Raw genomic sequence first — 18592 nt, forward strand, 5'->3', positions numbered from 1 at the left:
AAACAAGTTGAAGAATAACCTGGGCTGCACGAGACTCTGTCTCAAAAACAAAGTCTGAAAAAATTGTAACAAAGTGTTTTTGTGTTGCTGGGAATAGACTCAAAGGCGGCGCATGTAAGCAAGTAGTACTCTACCGTTGATCCACATCCCCAGCCCATCCCCCTTTCCCCACTTCTTTGGACAATATATTCCAGTGAAAAGGTTGGATACTGTGTGAGTCTCATTATGTAACATTTTGGAAAAGGCCAAACTATGAAACCAGTTAAAAGATGAGTAACTGCAGGAGTTTGAGGTTGGTAGGGAGGGGAGCATCAGAGCTGCCCAGTGTAAGAATGCCACCTCCTCATGAAGGAGGAGGCCCTACATACAAAACAAAAAACATAGTCTGTTTAAGGCAGAGTGAACTGTGACGTAAATTATGGACTTTGGCTAATAACAATATAGTTATTAGTTCCTCAATTGTAGCAAATTACCACACTAAAGCAAAATGGTAAAAAAAAAAAAAAAGTATCTATGAAAAGAGGGCATTTCTGTGGTAGCTTAATGCTTACTCCTCAGTGTGTCTGAACATCCAGAAAACAAAGTCTCTGAGAGAGAATAAGAAGAGCTTCAGCATATCCTATTGACTGTATGATTCCCAGAGACACAAATTCCTCCTCTGATTAGATTCTGACAGTTTCAGGGCGTGGCCCATTGCTCAGCTGTTGGATTTGGTAAAGGAATTAACTATGGTGAGTTATAATTCTTACCACAGCCATAGACACTCTTACCAAAGACTCCCTCTTACCAAAGATGAACTAGCTCCCTAGTTCCTTCCTCTGCAACTCTGTCCTCTTTCATTCAGGTTTGTTTTTGTTTTGGTTTGAGACGGGGTCTCTGCAGCTCTGGTTGGCCTATTCCAGGGCGCTCTGGAATTCTCCAAGATCAGCCTGCCTGTGCCTCTCAAATGCACAGGTACCACCATGCCTGACAGTCACCTGGGTTTTCAAGAAAGTCACCCTGAAGTGGACCATAGAGAAAGAAAATTTGAATTACCAAAGAAAAGAGGGAGAAACTAATCACTTATAAAAATTAATCTATAAGTGACTTATTTAAGCTGTGTTTCTGTCTCTGGGGTTATCCCTGATGGTTACCTAACATTGCCACGGTATTTCTATAGATAACATCAAAATGTACCTACAGTGTCCAAATATTCTTTCAAGACTTAGGAATGTCAAAAAAAAATCGGGGTAAATTCCGTGCTCTTAGCTGAGAGAGTGGGAAAGGCCAACCAACCAACAAAAACCCAGTAACATTGGCACTCTGGAAATCGAGGCAAGAAGATTGTGAGTTCAAGACCAGTCTGGACTATATAGTGAAACCTCAGAACAAACAAGTAAAAAAAAAATTAATAAGCCGGGCAGTGGTGGTGCATACCTTTAATCCCAGCACTTGGGAGGCAGAGGCAGGCAGATATCTGAGTTCAAGGCCAGCCTGGTCTACAGAGTGAGCTCCAGGACAGCCGGGGCTATACAGAGAAACCCTGTCTGAAAAAAACCAAAACCAAAACCAAACAAAAAAATTAATAATAAAAAACCAACAACAAAAGAACAAATAGGTATATTCTTTGCAGCTAAGAAGAAAATAAAGAAGGCCGAAAGCTATGACTATCTTAATAAGATGGCCTTAGGAAGGCGTCTCTAACAAGAAGATTGACTTAAACCAAGTTCTGTCAGAGTCTGGGGCGTTAGCATTCAGGAAGTTTCTGAAAACTCTGCCACCTCTTGGATGTATGATTTTGTTCTCAGTTGCTGAACTTCTTTGAGCCTAGCCTGTAAAATTCAGAGAGGCTGGACATCAGACACTGTAAATGATAGTAATTGTACGGTTTTAGAGTGATTTTTAAAAATTATTTATGAATTTATAAATGAAATATGTCCCGTATGCCACAAGAGAAAAAGAATGCCAACCCTCCTAAGGGACTTTGTAATTTAAAACTGGAATGAAGATCCTGCAACTCGAAAACTAGAAAAATGCACTGCTGTCGGCTTTAGGTTTCTATCTTGTAAGTTGAAGATATTTTTTGCTGTTGTTTATTTGACATTTATTCAGCCCCCTGTATTGAGGCACAGATATGCCAGGCATGGTCTTAAATATGGAAATATATTCATGGATTTAATCCTTTATTCTCTGACAGCGTCTTTGGGAGACCGGAGTTACTTCCGATCCAGATGACTGGGCTCCAGAATTTGCAAACATCAGCGGTCAGCGCGGTGTCTAGTACAAGAGTCGGACACAGCTCCTAAGATGCTGCTGGTGGTGATGATGGTCCATTCTCACCAGCAGCTTTGGAAGAGCTCAGGGTATACAGTCTGTTAGGAGAGGAGTTGGTAAGCAGCCATCACGGGGATGAGACTTGTGAGTGGGTGGAATTAGCTGTTTACCTCTCCGCACTTTGGGGCTTCGGACGCTTGAGCGCCCCTTCCAGACCCCCGCCCGGTGGGACGGTCCGCCTCCCCCTCTCTGCGGACCCACGTAGTTTCTCCTGTTCTCCGCGTAGCCTCACGTTCCACGCTGCAAGTCACAAAGCGCCGGGTCACGTGGGCGGGCCGGTGCGCTTTGTGACGCAGACGGCCCCGCCCCCGGCCCGCCTATCGGCGCACGCCCAAGCCCCGCCTCGCGTGCGCCGCCCGTGCAGTCCCTGCTTAAGAGACCCCGGAGTGGGGGCGCTCGCCCGAAGCCAGGCCGCGTCCGCCATAGTGCCTGGCGCGGAGGTGTCGTCGGCGCAGGGTGCGGGCCGGAGAGCGCCCGGGGTTGGGGGGCAGAACAAAAAATAATAATAAAGAGGGAATCCAGCGAAGCCCTCGCCGCCGCCCGACCGTTTCCGGGCTTCCCGACGCGGTCGTGGGCTCAGAGGCGACAGGAGCGGGAGCAGCGCGAGGAGCAGCAAGAGGAAGAGTCGGGCAGCCTCGGTGGTGTCCCCGGGGCCAGCGAAGCCGCCTTCCGGGGCCCGGGGTGGTGAGGAAGGGCCTCGCGGCCTAGCTGGGCCCCGCACCGGCTTTGTGTCAGGCGGCGGCGGGGGGGAGGCGGAGCCGAACCGGGCGGCCGCTGGAAGGCCTCTCCTCCGCCGACCGCGCGATCTCGGCCTAGGCCGCGGGCCGCTCGTGGCCTCCGGGGAGCAGGCGCCAGGGTGTGTGTGCGGTGGGGGCCTGGGCCTGGGGACGCCGACGCCGGTCGTCCGGAAGCCGGGAGGAGGCGAGAGGCCGCTCGTGGACTCCGGGCCTAGGCCCTCTCCCCGCAACCTTCTCCCGGGGCCTGGGTCACCCCCATCCACGGAGAGAGACTAGCCGGGAGGTGCGGCCGCTATGGACCCCTGACCCCGCGGGGTCATTCGGACTCTAACGTGTGGACTGACCGCTACTGACTGCACCGCCTGCCCCCGTCTCCTGCCGGCCCTTAGCATGAGCGAGTGGGACCCAGCCGGGTGACATTGTGCCGGTTGGCGGATCCTCGATTGCCCCTTTTCCTGTCCTGCTCCTCCCTCATGAAGCGATTCTGAGTACGGGGGGGTTCCGGATTATTGTTCTCACGGACCCCCGCTTGTGGTTGGGGGGGGTATTTAATCTGAGGCCTTAGGGTCCTTCGTTGTCTTTTGAGTGTTTTGTGTGTGTACATATTTTGCTCTTAAGTTTATAAATATACATATATTGAGAGTGTCCACGTCTCCTCGCTGAACCTTAGGAATCCTTTGCCACAATGTCCTGTGTGCACTATAAATTTTCCTCTAAACTCAACTACGACACCGTCACTTTTGATGGGCTCCATATCTCCCTCTGCGACTTAAAGAAGCAGATTATGGGGAGAGAAAAGCTGAAAGCTGCCGATAGCGATCTGCAGATCACCAACGCGCAGACGAAAGAAGGTAAGAGGCACACGGGCCGCCGATAAACTTATGGGGGGGGCGGTCGAGGTTGGTATTTTAAGTTGCTTGTTACAGACTTAACCTCCATTTTTACCCGTTGTCATACAGTTTCATTGATAACCAAGGATTGCAGCACCCGACCTTGGAATTTAAGTGGCCTTCTGAATGCTGGGATCGGTCTTTCTCAAAATTCAGCCCCACCTCCTTTTTTTTTCTTCTTTTTTTTGTTTTGTTTTTTCGAGATGGTTTCTCTGTATAGTCCTGGTTGTCCTGGAACTCACTCTGTAGACCAGGAGGCCTCTGCCTCCCAAGTGCTGGGATTAAAGGCATGCGCCACCACCGCCCTTGCCCCCACCTCCTTAAAGTTTTTTAAACAGTGGGATTGGGTTGAAGAGAGAAAAGGGTTGTTATCTGAGTCTGTTGGGTGTTTGCCTTGTGGCCTATCCCTAACTTGTTTTTTCATCAGGAGAGGAAAGCCTGTGCAAGTTTCCCATTGGTTAAAGCAATAGTAGATATAGCTTGTTGGCTAATCTAGCAGCGTTTTGAAGCTGATAGCAATTGCCCACCGCCTTTTATTTATATGGGGTTGCTTGTGGAAAAGGTATTTTTAAGGATGTAGTTAGTGTTGGAATTGGTTTTGTATTAAAAAAATGTTCTGAGGTGTAATTCCAGAATTAGTGATATTTACTCAGAAGTTGTATTCTGTAGCCCAGACTGGCCTCCAACCCAACACCCCCTGTTTGAGCTTCCCAAGTGTGGGGAGTGCAGGATTAGACTACACTTTAACTCTTGAGCAATTCAGGGAAGTTTCAGAGTGCAAGGCCCTGGGCTCTTCATCCAGCACCACCAAAATTGTGTGTGTGTGTGTGTGTGTGTGTGTGTGTGTGTGTGTTTTTCTAAAAAGAGTGCTACCATGTGTGAATATAAGTAAGCCACTGATTATAACATTTGAGTTCTTCATTTTAAAAGTAATAATTGGGTCTAGGTCCATCTGTCTGTCTGTCTGATACAGTTTCTCTGTGTAGCCCTGTCAGCCCTGGAACTCAGATCCACCTGCTTCTGCCTCTCTAGTGCTGGGATTAAAGGTGTGCACCACCTTGAACTCAGATCTCTTGCCTTTGAGTGCTGAAACCAAGGGGGTGCACCACCACCCCTGAAAACATAATAGTACTGGGACTTGAACGGTGGCAATGTCACAGTCTTCGCTGACTCTAAACTTGTTTTGTTTTCTTTTTCTCAGGGTAGTAATGCTCATTGGATGGGTTCTATTAGACTAGACTTCTAACATTCATTGATAGTATGAGAAGAAAGAGTTCTGAATGGAGTTGTTCTATTTATGTTATGGTCTTAATTTTCAGCCTAGACTTTTCTACTTAGATAGGCTAGCCTCGACTCACAGCTCAGCTTGCCTCTGCCTCCTGAGTGCTAGTATCAAAGACATGTTCCACCAAGTTAAATTTGATGATAAGTGTGGGATGGAGTTTTTGGTGGGGTTTTGGGGTGTGGTCTCATCTCAGTAGTTGGTAGGTCAACCAAACCTTGTCAGATAGAAGACCAGCTTTTCATTTGTAGTACAGACATAAGCAAATTATAATATTTAAAGGATATTGTCTGTTTTCCTCGAGTACCTTTTTGATAATTGTATTTTTTGGTAATTTCTCTTAGGAAGAGGAAAGGTTGCTTATTGTATAAGCAGCTCAGAAATAAATCTTTTTTGTTTGTTTTTTTTGTTTTGTTTTTTGTTTTGTTTTTTGAGACAGGGTTTCTCTGTGTAGCCCTGGCTGTCCTGGAACTCACTTTGTAGACCAGGCTGGCCTCGAACTCAGAAATCCGCAGTGCTGGGATTAAAGGCGTGCGCCACCACACCCTGCTAAGAAATAAATCTTAAGTCCACCAAAGGCAGCCCTTAGTGTTAAAGTCTACTTTATAAAACATGTGGCTTTTAAAAAATTTTTTGTTTCATTGATAAATAAATGCATCTTTAGGAATGAGAGGAAAGATAATATAGGTGAAATTAGGGGATATCTACACAGGTTTCATTTGTATTTCAATTTATACAGTTGAATCATTTGAAACTAGGCTTTTTCCATCTTGCTGCCAACCAACATTTAAAGGCAGCTTTTAGACTGGAGTAAGTTGTGATTCAAGAATTCTTGTCCACAAATTGACATCATGCGACTTTGCGTTCTTTTTCTAGCTGAAGGCAGTCTTGAAACCTAAAATACAGGGAAGTTCGCCTCATAGCACACTTTCTTTGTGCTGCCCTTAATTGAAGAAAGTTTGATGTTAGGTTAGTTAAGAAAGAGTTGTGAGAGCTTTTTTTCCGTTATGTGCACTCAGATTAGGGGAGGGTATTGATAGGGTACAGAAAGGAGCTGGAGAGATGGCTTAGTCCTTAGAGTATTTACTGTTCTTGCAGAAGACCCCACTTGTGTTCCCAGTGCCCACTTGGGAACTCAAAACTCTTAACATCTGTCCCCTGGGGCCCTGATGATGACTTCTGGCCACAGACATCAGGCATGCTTGTAGGCACAAAAATAGGCCAAGTTTTACAAGGCAGTTGAGTAAGAATTCTACTTGGTTTAGACTCATCTAATGAATTAAAGGTTGCAAAATAAATGGTTAGGATACTTAAAATTTTTAAATTGTCTAGAAATTTAAGTTACTGATGTACCATGTTTCTGTAAAACATTTCTTTAGCTATAGAAATCTATCCGGTATCAAGGACCATGAATTCTTGGTAAGCTAAAATGCTTGTCAGAGTTCTGTTTTAGACTTAATCCTGCTTGATTCTAGACTGTTATTTTACAATGAATTCTAAATGGTCTTTGAAGAAAACTTTTGGAGGCTAGGCTCACATAAGTACACTGACCCTTCTATCTGTCCAAGAAATTTCATACTGAACTTGGTTGATTTGGAAGCTGAGTATGAAGGGGTTCTATTTGTTTTTATCCTTACTCTATCTGTTCCTCAAATACATCTTGTTTTTCATTCTATCCTCAATTTCTGTTTTTAGACAAAACATACACTGATAAGCTTTTTTTTTGTTTTTTTTTTTTTCTTCCTGGTGCAAAGTTAAGTGCTCTATCACTAAACTAAATTTTCAGCCCCTAATCCTTTTGAATCTAAAGGAACTACTTGTTAAGGATTTGTAAGTCAGGTACTCTTGGGCTTGGGAAACCATGTAAATGCAAATACCCTAATTGACCAGCAGGAACCTTCTATCTGAGGGGTATTAAGGCACCTGATCTTATTACTATAGTACAGTACTGTGTTGATCAAATTAATTTGTCATTTGTTCTAACTAGATCTTGATGTATGTAATCTAGGTTACCCTTGAACTCAATGGCAATCCTCCTGCTTCAGCATCCTGGGTATTAGAATTACAGGCAGGTTGTCATTACCCCACCTAACTAATAAGTTGTCTTTGAAGGTTTTGTGAATAGACTTGAGGGTTGTTATAATGTAAAGAGACAGCCAAATGTTTGACACTCTTAAGTTTGGGTTCTAGAATTATTAAACTTAAAATACCCCAATTTTTTGATTCTGATTTTTCTTATTCATCTTACATGGGATTTGGAAACTGTCCAAAATAACAATAGTCTTACATGCCTACATCTAGGAAATTGCATCATTTTTGATTGGATGCCTATGAAATATAGTCAACAGATGAAAGAACTCTTGCTTGGGCAATGTGCTGTAGAACAAGGAATAACTAAATGCTTGGTGACCAAAAATAACAAAACTGATTAAAAGCCTGAAATGTGTGACATAATTGAAGGCAGCAAAGACGAGCCACTTTGCTTTAGATTGTGAGATTAAGGGAGATTTTTGCATCTCTTAAATTGTTTTTCTTGATAATTTTACTCATGGTTTCCTTAACTCTTTTTACTATACTTAAGGGTCACTTAATTTCATTCTTTTTTTGGCTTTTCGAGACAGGGTTTCTCTGTATAGCCCTGACTGTCCTGGAACTCACTTTGTAGACCAGGCTGGCTCAGAAATCCACCTGCCTCTGCCTCCCGAGTGCTGGGATTAAAGGTGTGTGCCACCACGCCCGGCTCATTTCTTTCTTATAGACTATTGTAATTATAGAGACCCTCTTGATCTGCTCAGAAAGTGATGTCCACTTGCTAAAGCTGTGATCATAGAAATGTATGCATAGTTCTTTCACCATCATTGCAATATTCATACCACGAGCAGCCTTCACAACATTGTTACTAATGCTGGCTGTCACTGGGCCACACAGCAGCCTTCTTAGAGCCTCATCTGGTTTCTGTTCAGTTTGTCTCCCATGCAAATATCAGAGCAGTGTAAATTGATATCACTTCACATGAAATCCAGTGATTTCCTTGTTTTATGTGGAAACAGTATAAATCAGTATACGTTTTTTACTTAATATTTTATGTCATTCTTTAATTTCCTTTAACATTGCAGTCTTGTGTCATTTGTTTTTCCCCACACTGTTCTTTCTCTGAAGAACTACTATTCATTTCATTCACTTGTGTGAGTCTGGCTGGCTAGTCAGTCTTTTCATTTACAAACTTAAGTCCTTCAGAGGGGCTTTGTTTAGAACAACATTCTATCCAAAGTGTTAGCCACTGTCCATTCTTTATTTTTAAAAACAAAAGATTATAATTTCATGTTTGACCTGTCTTCTGTAGAGTAAGCTACATGAGAACAGGGGTCATACTATTGAGCTCATGTTTAAGGACTAGGGAGGTACACTCATTTCAAGTAACCCTATAGTTTGTATGTTAAGCATTACTTGGTTAAATGAGCTGGGAGGCAGCTTAGTCTTATGAACTTGAGTTTCTCAAAGTCAGTTCTAGAGCCAAGGATCTGACTGACCATATTGTATCAGTTGAAGGAGCTCACTTAAGACTGGGATGTTTATTCTAACAACAGTAATTCCTATGCAAGAAACGTGAATTTTGGTGTTCTTGTACTGTAAGCTCTCATATTCATGAAACTGATGTTTGGTTGTTTTCTTTTTCCTGAGTACTTAGACCCCTGAATAGAAATTTGATTCTTTGTTTACAGAATATACTGATGATAATGCGCTCATCCCTAAGAATTCATCTGTGATTGTCAGAAGAATTCCTATTGGAGGTGTTAAGTCTACAAGCAAGACATATGTTATGTGAGTATAAAAGCTCATGTATTTATAAAAATGTGCTATTTTAAAAGCTTTAAAACATTTTACTAGTATTAAAATTTTACCATGTTAATCAAGAAAACTGCAGTAGGAGTTTGATGCTTTTTTTCTTTTCTAATTTTCCTCCTTGCTAAGTAGGCAAAGTTTATAGTTTAGGGAACTATTACTAAGAAACATTTTTGTTCCATAGGGAGTGTTTTCACCACGAAAATGATCGTGTCATTGAAGTCTGTTTTACATATTTTGACAGTATCACTAGTATTAAGTAATGCCAACATAAGCTTTTTATCAATTTGGGTTTTGGCCCGAAGGCCATAGAGTATATAAGATTCATGAGTATAACATGAATCAGGCTCATATTTGACTTCGTTTATTGCCTCATACTAGTGGGACTTTGAATAAATTGTCTCATCTCAGGTTTTTTCTATAGTAGGGTTATGAATGCAAATGGCAACACTACTCAGAACCTCTATCCACCAGAGTCATAATTGCTTATAGAACACTTTTTGCTTAAATATAAGCAATCTGAAGATACTTTAAGGTATAGACTATTGCAGAATTTATATGAAAGTTCATACTGTTTTCTGTAAATGATTTGATCTTGTACATCTTTTCATCTATGATGGATGAGAGTAAGAATCTTACATCCAATATCCCATAAATACCTAGGGATAACTGTTCCTCTAACTCTTCTATATAAAATTAAGTAGTGCTTGGCATAGGATGAATACCTATTATTAAAATAAAATCAGGGCAGTCCTCAAAGAGTATTTTAGAACTTGTATTTATTAAAGAGACAAAACTATATTTTTAACCACTTCTCTCTATTATTAATGCAGTACTGAGGATTAAACCTAGTCCCTTGCTCATATTAAGCATTCTACCAATGAACCACATCCATAAATCTTTATTTTAGTATTCCAAAGCAGGGTCCTATTGTTGTTCAGGCTGGTGGCAGTAGATTTGAATCTATAGCTCTTATGACCTTGAATTTGATGCCCTGCTTCCTCAGTCCCATGAGTAGTTGAAATTACAGTTCTTCACCACTGGGCATGGTCATCTCAGAAGTTTTATATTGATAGCAGAAATACATAAATAAGGTAGAATTATTTTCTGTGTCTTAGCGTGGAATTACACTTGCTGTGTAGGTTTTTTAAAAAAACATGTATCAAGCATACCCTTAATCCCAGTACTCAGGAGGCAGAAGCTCGACGATCTACTTAGCAAGCTTAGTCTACATATCAGGACGCCCAGGGCTATATAGCTATATAGAAGAACTTTTGTTTTGTTTTTAAAGAAATGTAATAAAAACAAGTATCAAATATTTCATCTCTGAAATTCTTTTGGTACTTAGAAATTCTTGAGGAAAGGATTATTTTGTCTATGACCATCTTAAGGTGCTTCATATAAAATTGCTTATTAGTTTTTATATAGATTTTTTTTGATAATGTTTGCTTCATAAAATGCTCAGTTTGAGCAAATGATAGAAAGTTCAAGTTATTTTTGTCAATAGTTCAAAACCATGTGTGAACTTAGATGCTGTCTAGCACTTCTATACAGGAATCCTTAGTGTGACCTCAGTTCTGATCCCCTCTTCTAGTCTATCCAGGCTAAAGAAACTTTGGGTTTGTCTATATGTTCTTCTAGTAACAATTTGTCCTATTATATATAAGCATGAAATGGATTAAAATACTTTCAGACTATGTTGTATTTTCCAGGCATCTTAAATATTGTTAAATACTTGCTTACTGTTTTGAAATGTTTGTCTGGATTTTGAGACACAATCTGTTTTATATAGCCTTGGCTGTCCTCGAACTTACAGAGATCCACTTGCCTCTGTCTCCTGAGTATTAGAATTTAAGGCGTTTGCCACCACTGACCGTCTTTAAAATATTTTTTAAATTAAAATAATCATTACCCTGTCTATCTGGATTTGAAAGCTAGTTTTGAGCACTGAAGTCTATGAGAGATCCCATTTATAAATGTACCAGCAGTGGTTTGCTTAAGAAACTGAGTATGTAGAAATCTATATCTAGGTTTACAAAAAAAAGGGAAAGACTATTTTTAAATCCATTATAAGTAAAACAAAAAGTTTATAAATACATACCTTTTAGAAGTGATATGTCATAACTGATGTCACTTAGAATTTAGAATTCCTCAATATGGATTTTTTTCCTTTTTTTTTTTTTTAAAGAAACTATGAATGTGTCTTAAACCATTTGGAAGTAGTAAATACTGATCAAAGTTGCTTATTCTGTATATCAGAAATTCTGTTAAAGCTTTTTTTGTCAAAAGAGAAATTATATTCCTAAAGATGTAAGATTAGAGCTATTTATCAGTAATACATGGTGATGCACACATATTCTAGCTCTTGTGAGGAAGAGGCAAGAGAATCTGGCCTTGACTGTATAGTGAGTTCAAGGCTAGCCTAGGCTAAACAAGACTACATACCTACACATATGTATACACATACACACATATGTATATGAAATTCATAAATAGCTAATGTTAGTTTTTGTTTCTGTTTTATTTTTTAGAAGTCGAACTGAACCAGTGATGGGAACTACAAAAGCAGTATGTAAAAACACAATCACCCTTTTTCTACACAATTGCTTTTACCTTTATAATGTTTCAGTGACATAACTCACTTAGAATACCCACTGACCATAGCACCCACTGTAAATAAATTGTATTTTGATGACAGTTCAGTTGAATATGGATATAAATGTGGAATAATTTGCAGTTACTCTGTAGAAATGGGTAATTTGTACCCTTTACTGTTTCATATTAAATATGACAGCACTCTCCCTATATGACACTGTTGTACAGTAATGTATGATCCTTTTTAGATGATGTAGGTTTAACACTGAAGAACATGACAACATGTTCTGCATCTGTCTGTCTATAGTTAGTATTTTGTATGTATGTACAGGCTGTTTTGTGCTTTTTGTTTCTTGCAATAAAAAATTGTTTGGAGTGTATATTTTGCCATTTCCACGTTGTTTCACTTAGTTTATTAGGTTTTTTTCCCTGCCTAATTGATGGCTCTCAGAAATGGATTAGCAGCATGCAGAACTTACATTATTTAATCCTTTCTCCAAGTGCAAACACATAGTAGTAGAGAGTTGAGAGACTTCTGATGCAGCCTTAGAATCAGTCTTGCTTTTATTTGGTGCCTTTGGGTGCTTTTGTATACCCTTGTACTATACAGAACAGACTGAAAATGCGTCTCCACCACCCAGAGTGCATAAACATGTCAGTGATTGTGATGGTTTATACAGTTCATACACAAGCTAGAAAGTTTCCCTTTCTCAGAAGACACTAAACTGCTTCACTAGTTACAGATTATCGAAAGATGTATTTTATCCAAAGCAACCCCCAATAACGGGGGTAACATCTTTTTATAATTACAGATTAACCCAAAGTGTGACACTATTTTGACTTTGAGCTTTTAAGTAAAAGCACCACTTCTAAATTGTGGGACAGGTGCAGAACACAGGGCTGTCTTAATTGGGGTCTGTAAATTTAATGGTTCTCTAAACATTTTGCTGCTCAGGCTTAATACTTGTACACAAAAACACAGTATGTGAAATCTTCATTTAGAAGTCAGGGGTATTGCTTGCTACTTCATTTTACTCTTTTTAAAATACTACTGACATTTGTGTATGAGGCATTTCACTAACCTTGGATCATTGGATCTTAAACATAAGTAGACTATCTCAACTTTGAACTTGTTCTCTACAGTATATGAGCTTTAGTTCCTGTCTAACTTAATAATTCAAAGTTTAAAAAGTCAGTGTTTTGGGGGTTTCCCCCACTTTTGGATAAATGAGTTTTTTTGGGGGGGAGGGGGAGTTGTTTTTTTACTCTTTGGGTTTTTTGTTTTTTAAAGCATAATGCTGTAAAAACTGTCCAAGTCTCTGTTTTGCTGGTGATTGGTTTAAAACTGATTTTTATGTATCCAAATGCTAGCACAAATTAGAAAAACTGTCCTGGTGACTGTAGTAGCTAATGTAACACATTTGTATAAACTTTTTTATATAGTATTTAAATTAATTCAGATGAAGTTTTATTTATTGAAAATAATTATTTCCTTTTTGTTTATTAGCATGTGTATAAACACAAGTCACATGTTCATAAATAAAGTTAACATTCTTTTAGCCTTGTGTGTTCCCTGGCATGTCTGTATTACATTTATAAGAAGTTTATTGTAAGCTTATTCAGATTTCTCTTTTCCTTTTAGTGCCTTAAACAGTTTTAATTTTAGATAGAATTAAATGAGATGGAGACGCAACATAATCTGTTGTCTCTATTTTTTTCCCCTTGGGTGCTTTATTGACATTCAGGATCTCGGAAACATGTTCATTGACTAGTGTTCATAACTTAGAAATAAGGATGGTTTAGGTATACATGTACAAAATAGAGATCCTGGACAAAATTTTGAAGTTGTGATTAGGAAAAGTATGTTCATATATGTGGATTTTTTTATTTTGAGATTCGGATCTTGTAGCTCAGGCTGGCCTCTGTGTAGGAGGCTGCCTCTGAGCTCTTGAGTTTTGCCTCACCTCCCATGTGCTGGAATGGAGGCTTGTATCATCGTGCTCAACTTTTTTTTTTGGTTGTTGTTTTGGGTTTTTGTTTGTTATTTTGAAGACACCAATGTCTTGCTGTATAACAACTCTAGCTGGTCTGGTACTTGATATGTAGCCCAGGCCATCTTGAACTCATGGCAATCCTCCTGCCTTGCAAGTGCTGGTATAACACGTGTGGGTCACCACATACCCTATGCATTTTTGATAATTTAAGCCAAGTCTGATTAAAGATGACTATCTGTTTATTCCCTAAACCTTAGTCATTCTTCCTTCCATGTTGGTCTGGTACTCCACAGCTAAGATGTTCTTGCTTACTAAACAGTGTGATTACATTGTTTGGGTTCTTTTAGTTTCATTCAAATATAATTGGCATAAACAGATTTCCAGTCATTGCTCCCAGAAACAAGGCCCTGATACAGAGGAGGGCTAATCTTAGTGATATCTGTAGTACACATTATTTTTTGAAGATCTTTTAAGTGTGGCAGATTTAACAATTATACTGAAAAGTCACTTTCTATTTATATTTTAGGAAATATAAATTCGTACATTTTTCAAACTTTGTGAACCTTTTTTACTTATGTCTTAATGCCCTGCTACATTTGATCTCTTAGATTAAAAGGTCATTAGATAGTATAGAGATTATTTGGTGGAAACAACCATAATTAATAAGCAGTTTGTGTGGGAAACCACTTTGAACTCAAGAAGTCCATAATAAAAAACGTGGAAGAGAAAGCAAAAGGGAAAAAGGACAAGAGAACAAAGTGATACCATCAGTCAGTGTTGTGTTAGATTTGATTGTTCCAGCGACTACCCACTCAGACCCTTGTCTGTAATTCCTGGAGATTTTAAATGTAGCCCTTTACAAAGAAACTTGAGTAGCTTAGACTTTCTTATGAATAAAGATACTTAATTTTTTCCTAATTTTTGCTTCAGATTAGTCCTTAAGTAAAAACTTGAAAGTAAGCAAGAAAGCTCTTGCTTGTGCATTAGTGGTTATACATTAGAAATGTGAGTTTAGTACACAGTGAACTCTGCAGTCCTTAAGTGTGGAACAGAGAACCATTTATCTGGATAAACATCCTAGTAATAATACCCATCAGACTAAACCCAAGGCATTTGTAAGATTTATTTTCAGACAGTCTTGCCACGTAGGTCATGCTGACCTCGAACCCACTACATAGCCCAGCTCTGGAACTTGCGGTCCTCTTGCCTCAGTTTCATAGGCAGGTTCTACCATGGCTAGCTAAGACATACCTTAAATTTAGCCAGACAATAAATAATATTGTATTGTAAATACAATAAATAAATTCTTGTATTGAATTTGTTCTATAATGGACATTGGAAAAGACTTTATATTGAATATTGTTGGATTTCAGTTTTTGTGTTTTTATTACTTTATAGAAGGATATTTGAAGACATTTTCCTTGAGACAGATATCATATTGAAGTCTGTCCATTCCAAAGAATTCTGATCAGTAACATATGAGAAGCTTATAACATTGAATAAGACACTAAATAAGGAGATTTAAGGATATCTTACCCAGAAGTTAATTACTAAAAATGCTTGCATACAAGCACCTTTTAAAAAACAAAATTATGTAATGGGATCAAGCGAAAGAACTTTAAAAATCTTAACACCGTCCTTAATATATCCTTGTCCTGTTGACTTCTCCAAATGCTAAACTCTGTCATTGTGTATGACAACTCTTTGACATTTTCCCAGGTTACCTTTTTGGTTTTTCTTTTCTATTTTTTACTTTTTCTTTCTTTGGTTGCAGGGAGCGGGCTTGGGTGAAGTTGGCTTAGCAATCTTTTGCTTTGATAAAGAAACTTGTGGTTTCTTGACAAGAGGAGCTATTGGACAGGGAGGATAAACAGACTGAGCAGTTAATGTTGAAAAAGGAAAACAGTAGGGATTGCCTGGGAGCTGTTAACTTCACAGCAGTGAGCTGAGCCCCAAAGAGCTGCTTGGTTTTACAATTAAAGAAAAAATGAGTTGTGCTTTTTTTTTTTTTTTTTTTTAATTCTCTTGCATTGTACATTGTTGTGAGCACTATCAGATTTTAGAGATTATTGAAAGACATGAGACTCAAATTGTATTGAGTTACAAGTTTTTTATCCTCTGAGTTTTCACTGTATATACATAAAATTAAACTTTTAAACTGGGTATGAAATGTAAACAAAAGATAAAATAGCTTGAGCATATTTTCAGGTTTCAAACAAAATATAACAGCCTTTAGAGAAGTAAGAAAATGCCCAATATTTGACATTAAGTGACTTTAGGGGCTAAATAATCACTTTTAGCTGTTTTCAGTGTGGAACTTGAATGTGTGTTTAATTTTTTGTGAACAGATTGATGACTCTTCTGCATCTATTTCTCTGGCCCAGCTTACAAAGGTATATATATATATATATTCTTGAAAATATAAGTCTTTTTATAACATTTTAAAGATGTGAAACAGTTTTTTTTAAGGTGGGTGGGGGGGGGATGTATTTTGTGAATGCATTGTATGTACTGTTCCAGCCATGCTGGCCTGAGAAGATGAGGGGTACCTTGGTCAGCCCCCACATAATGTTCATCTTCAAGACTGAAGAAACACAAGAAGCTACACTTAACCATTTTTTTCCCCTTTACACCATTTTGTTTAATTAGACACTGGAAACTAACATAATTCTGGAGGAATTCCCTAGTTTTGGCTGTGAATTATGTGGACTTCTTTTAAAATAGCCAAAACAGAAGATTTCCTTTCCATGGACAATTGTGTGGTTAATTCTTGAAATTTTTAATTGATCCCACCAAGGTCAATATTTTAAATGTGGTACAGTTGTTTCTTTATGCTTTAGACTTGTAGTCTGTCTGCATTAGAAAAATTTAAACAACCTAATTTGTTTGAACACAGACTACATGAATTGTGTTAAGTGTGTACTTATGAAGCTGTTTGCAGGACTATGAGTGTGTATGTTTGGCAGAGGGCCAAATTGTTAAATCCTGAAATCGCTGTATACGCCATGTTGTTTGATAAGGTTGCTTACATTTATGCTCGATAATGGGTATCTTCTGTTCGGGAAAGCACTAGTGATGGAACCTTTTTTTTCTTTTTTAAGACAGTATATTTTAGATTGCAGAGTGTGTCTTTAGAAGAACAGAACAGGTAGAATTGAGGGCTCAAAAGGATTCCCAAAAAAGATTTTTTCCCTACTATCAAGAAATGAAAAGTACGATTTAACAGCCAACATCAGAAGAGAAAATGAAAAGTTATTCTTTAGTGATGCCCCTATCTTTTATCCTTGACTTGGTTGTGGGTTGTGACCTTTTTTCTAGGATGTATCCTTAAAAGATGTCCTGATAACAAATTGCTACTTAAGCTCTAGTCCTAAGAAAAGTAAATACTAAAATTAATTATCCTAAATAGAGTGGATGAACCATCCTATCATTTTCTAGGGTAAGGTGGTTTAGCACAGAGTGACGTCTTTGGCAGCTTACAGTTTCTGCTGTCTGTTTTTATGTGTTGTAAGGGCTGGGTTTGAGTGCTGCTCTTTTCTACCGTTGTTCCTTGGCTGGGAGGAATCGGGAAGGTTTGGAGGTTTGGGGTTTTTTTTGGTTTTTTGGTTTTGTTTTGTTTTGTTTTTTGTTTCTGTTTTTAATCTATTTGTAAAATAATGTTTGGGTTCAAACAAATTAGTTGTTGAACATCTGTAATCATTTTTCTGTAAATGTTACTGTTTCAAGTTCTGTTAATATTAAGCATTCTGTGTATTTAAAATTACAATAAAGTGTTAAAACTGGTTGCTTGTTTTGTGGATGAATGTAAAGATAAAAACCCAGTGAGTGAGTGACTGGTATGAGTGGTAGGTGCTTGAATATCCAGGTTATTAGAAAGTCACTCCCTTAGACCCTGTTTATATCTAGACATATTTATTAAAAATAAAAGTTCATATCTGTAGTTTAAATTTTTGAATGCTTAATGCATACCTTTGAACTTAATGTACAAACTAACACCACTAACCAAAAGCCCTCTCTCTGACTTGTAGCATGTAGTAATGTTGTCATTTATCCCACCAAGTTCTAAATGTAAATTATAATCTCAGTGCTGTGACATTTGAAATCTTTTAAAAATTTGACATGTGTTTTCTTTTAATTTCACCTGACCTTTAATGTAAGGTACAGACAAGGTCTAAGGTTTGAATCCCCCAGAAAGACTTCTGCAGCCTCCCAAGCTCCCCTAGACAGCACAGAGTGATGTAAGAATGCCCAGTGCTTATTGTTAAGCACAGCTCATTTAGAAGCTGCTCTGTGTAGAATGCGTGTGTTGTCTTTGCTGTGTGGTCTTAATGTGTTTCTAATGTGTGTGTCAAATAATTACCTGTTAAACAGACTGCCAATCTGGCTGAAGCCAATGCTTCTGAAGAAGACAAAATTAAAGCAATGATGTCGCAGTCTGGCCATGAATACGACCCAATCAAGTAAGTTCATAAATACTTTTGTGCTATAGGAACTTTGGGGTGTGTTTGCCCCCGCAATCAGAAGCATTATTTTTCCTAAGTCTCTATGTACATATGAATTCTTTTTCCTTTTCAGTTACATGAAGAAAACTCTAGTAGGTCCACCACCTCCATCTTACACCTGCTTTCGTTGTGGTAAACCTGGTCATTATATTAAGAATTGCCCAACAAATGGGGTAAGTTCCATGTAGAAACTGATATATCTAGTTTTTCTTAGAATTATTTCTTAACTATATTTACCATGGTAAAACTCTCCTCTGTTAAGATGGTAGATAGCACAACTTCTGGAGTCTGGGTTGCCAGGACCAAGCCTTGGCTGTCTTGTTGAGTAGAGCATGTTCTTGTCCCTAAGTCTTGTTTTCTCTGAAAGAAAGGAGATTAGTACTTAGCTCACATGGCAGTTCCTGAGAAGTAAATGAGTTCCTATGCGGGAGGCATC

At 38.8% G+C, this 18592-nt stretch overlaps 2 protein-coding genes across 3 annotated transcripts in view; one reads left to right on the top strand and one right to left on the bottom strand.

Annotated features, from left to right (window-relative positions):
- Positions 1–1857: 1857 nt before the first annotated feature.
- Positions 1858–3470, bottom strand: LOC110325704 (translation initiation factor IF-2-like). The gene is made up of 2 exons (XM_029535888.1): positions 3395–3470; positions 1858–3294 (listed from the first exon to the last, which is right to left on the bottom strand). Exons 1-2 carry the CDS (start codon positions 3468–3470, stop codon positions 2576–2578), a joined length of 795 nt encoding a protein of 264 aa, XP_029391748.1. The 3' UTR covers positions 1858–2575.
- Positions 2702–18592, top strand: part of Rbbp6 (RB binding protein 6, ubiquitin ligase) — a 33195-nt gene continuing 17304 nt past the window's right edge. Inside the window, exons 1-6 of one of the 2 annotated variants that reach the window (XM_021215565.2) lie at positions 2702–3901; positions 8945–9044; positions 11597–11633; positions 16003–16047; positions 18026–18114; positions 18230–18329. In XM_021215565.2, the coding sequence (XP_021071224.1) occupies positions 3736–3901; positions 8945–9044; positions 11597–11633; positions 16003–16047; positions 18026–18114; positions 18230–18329 (537 nt within the window). In that variant the 5' untranslated portion in view covers positions 2702–3735. The remainder of the gene's footprint in view (positions 3902–8944; positions 9045–11596; positions 11634–16002; positions 16048–18025; positions 18115–18229; positions 18330–18592) is intronic. The other variant, XM_021215572.2, reaches the window with a different exon arrangement.

The sequence above is a fragment of the Mus pahari genome, chromosome 1 (genome assembly GCF_900095145.1).
Source record: "Mus pahari chromosome 1, PAHARI_EIJ_v1.1, whole genome shotgun sequence".
Lineage (NCBI taxonomy): Eukaryota > Metazoa > Chordata > Mammalia > Rodentia > Muridae > Mus > Mus pahari.

What these genes read in the sequence shown, in the direction of transcription:
- LOC110325704 (XM_029535888.1), bottom strand. Translation starts at nt 3,470, where the DNA reads ATGTCACCCGGCTGGGTCCCACTCGCTCATGCTAAGGGCCGGCAGGAG. An exon ending in AGGCGGTGCAGTCAGTAGCG is followed by an intron (nt 3,295 to 3,394) that starts GTCAGTCCACAC and finishes GGGGTGACCCAG; the next exon opens with GCCCCGGGAGAAGGTTGCGG.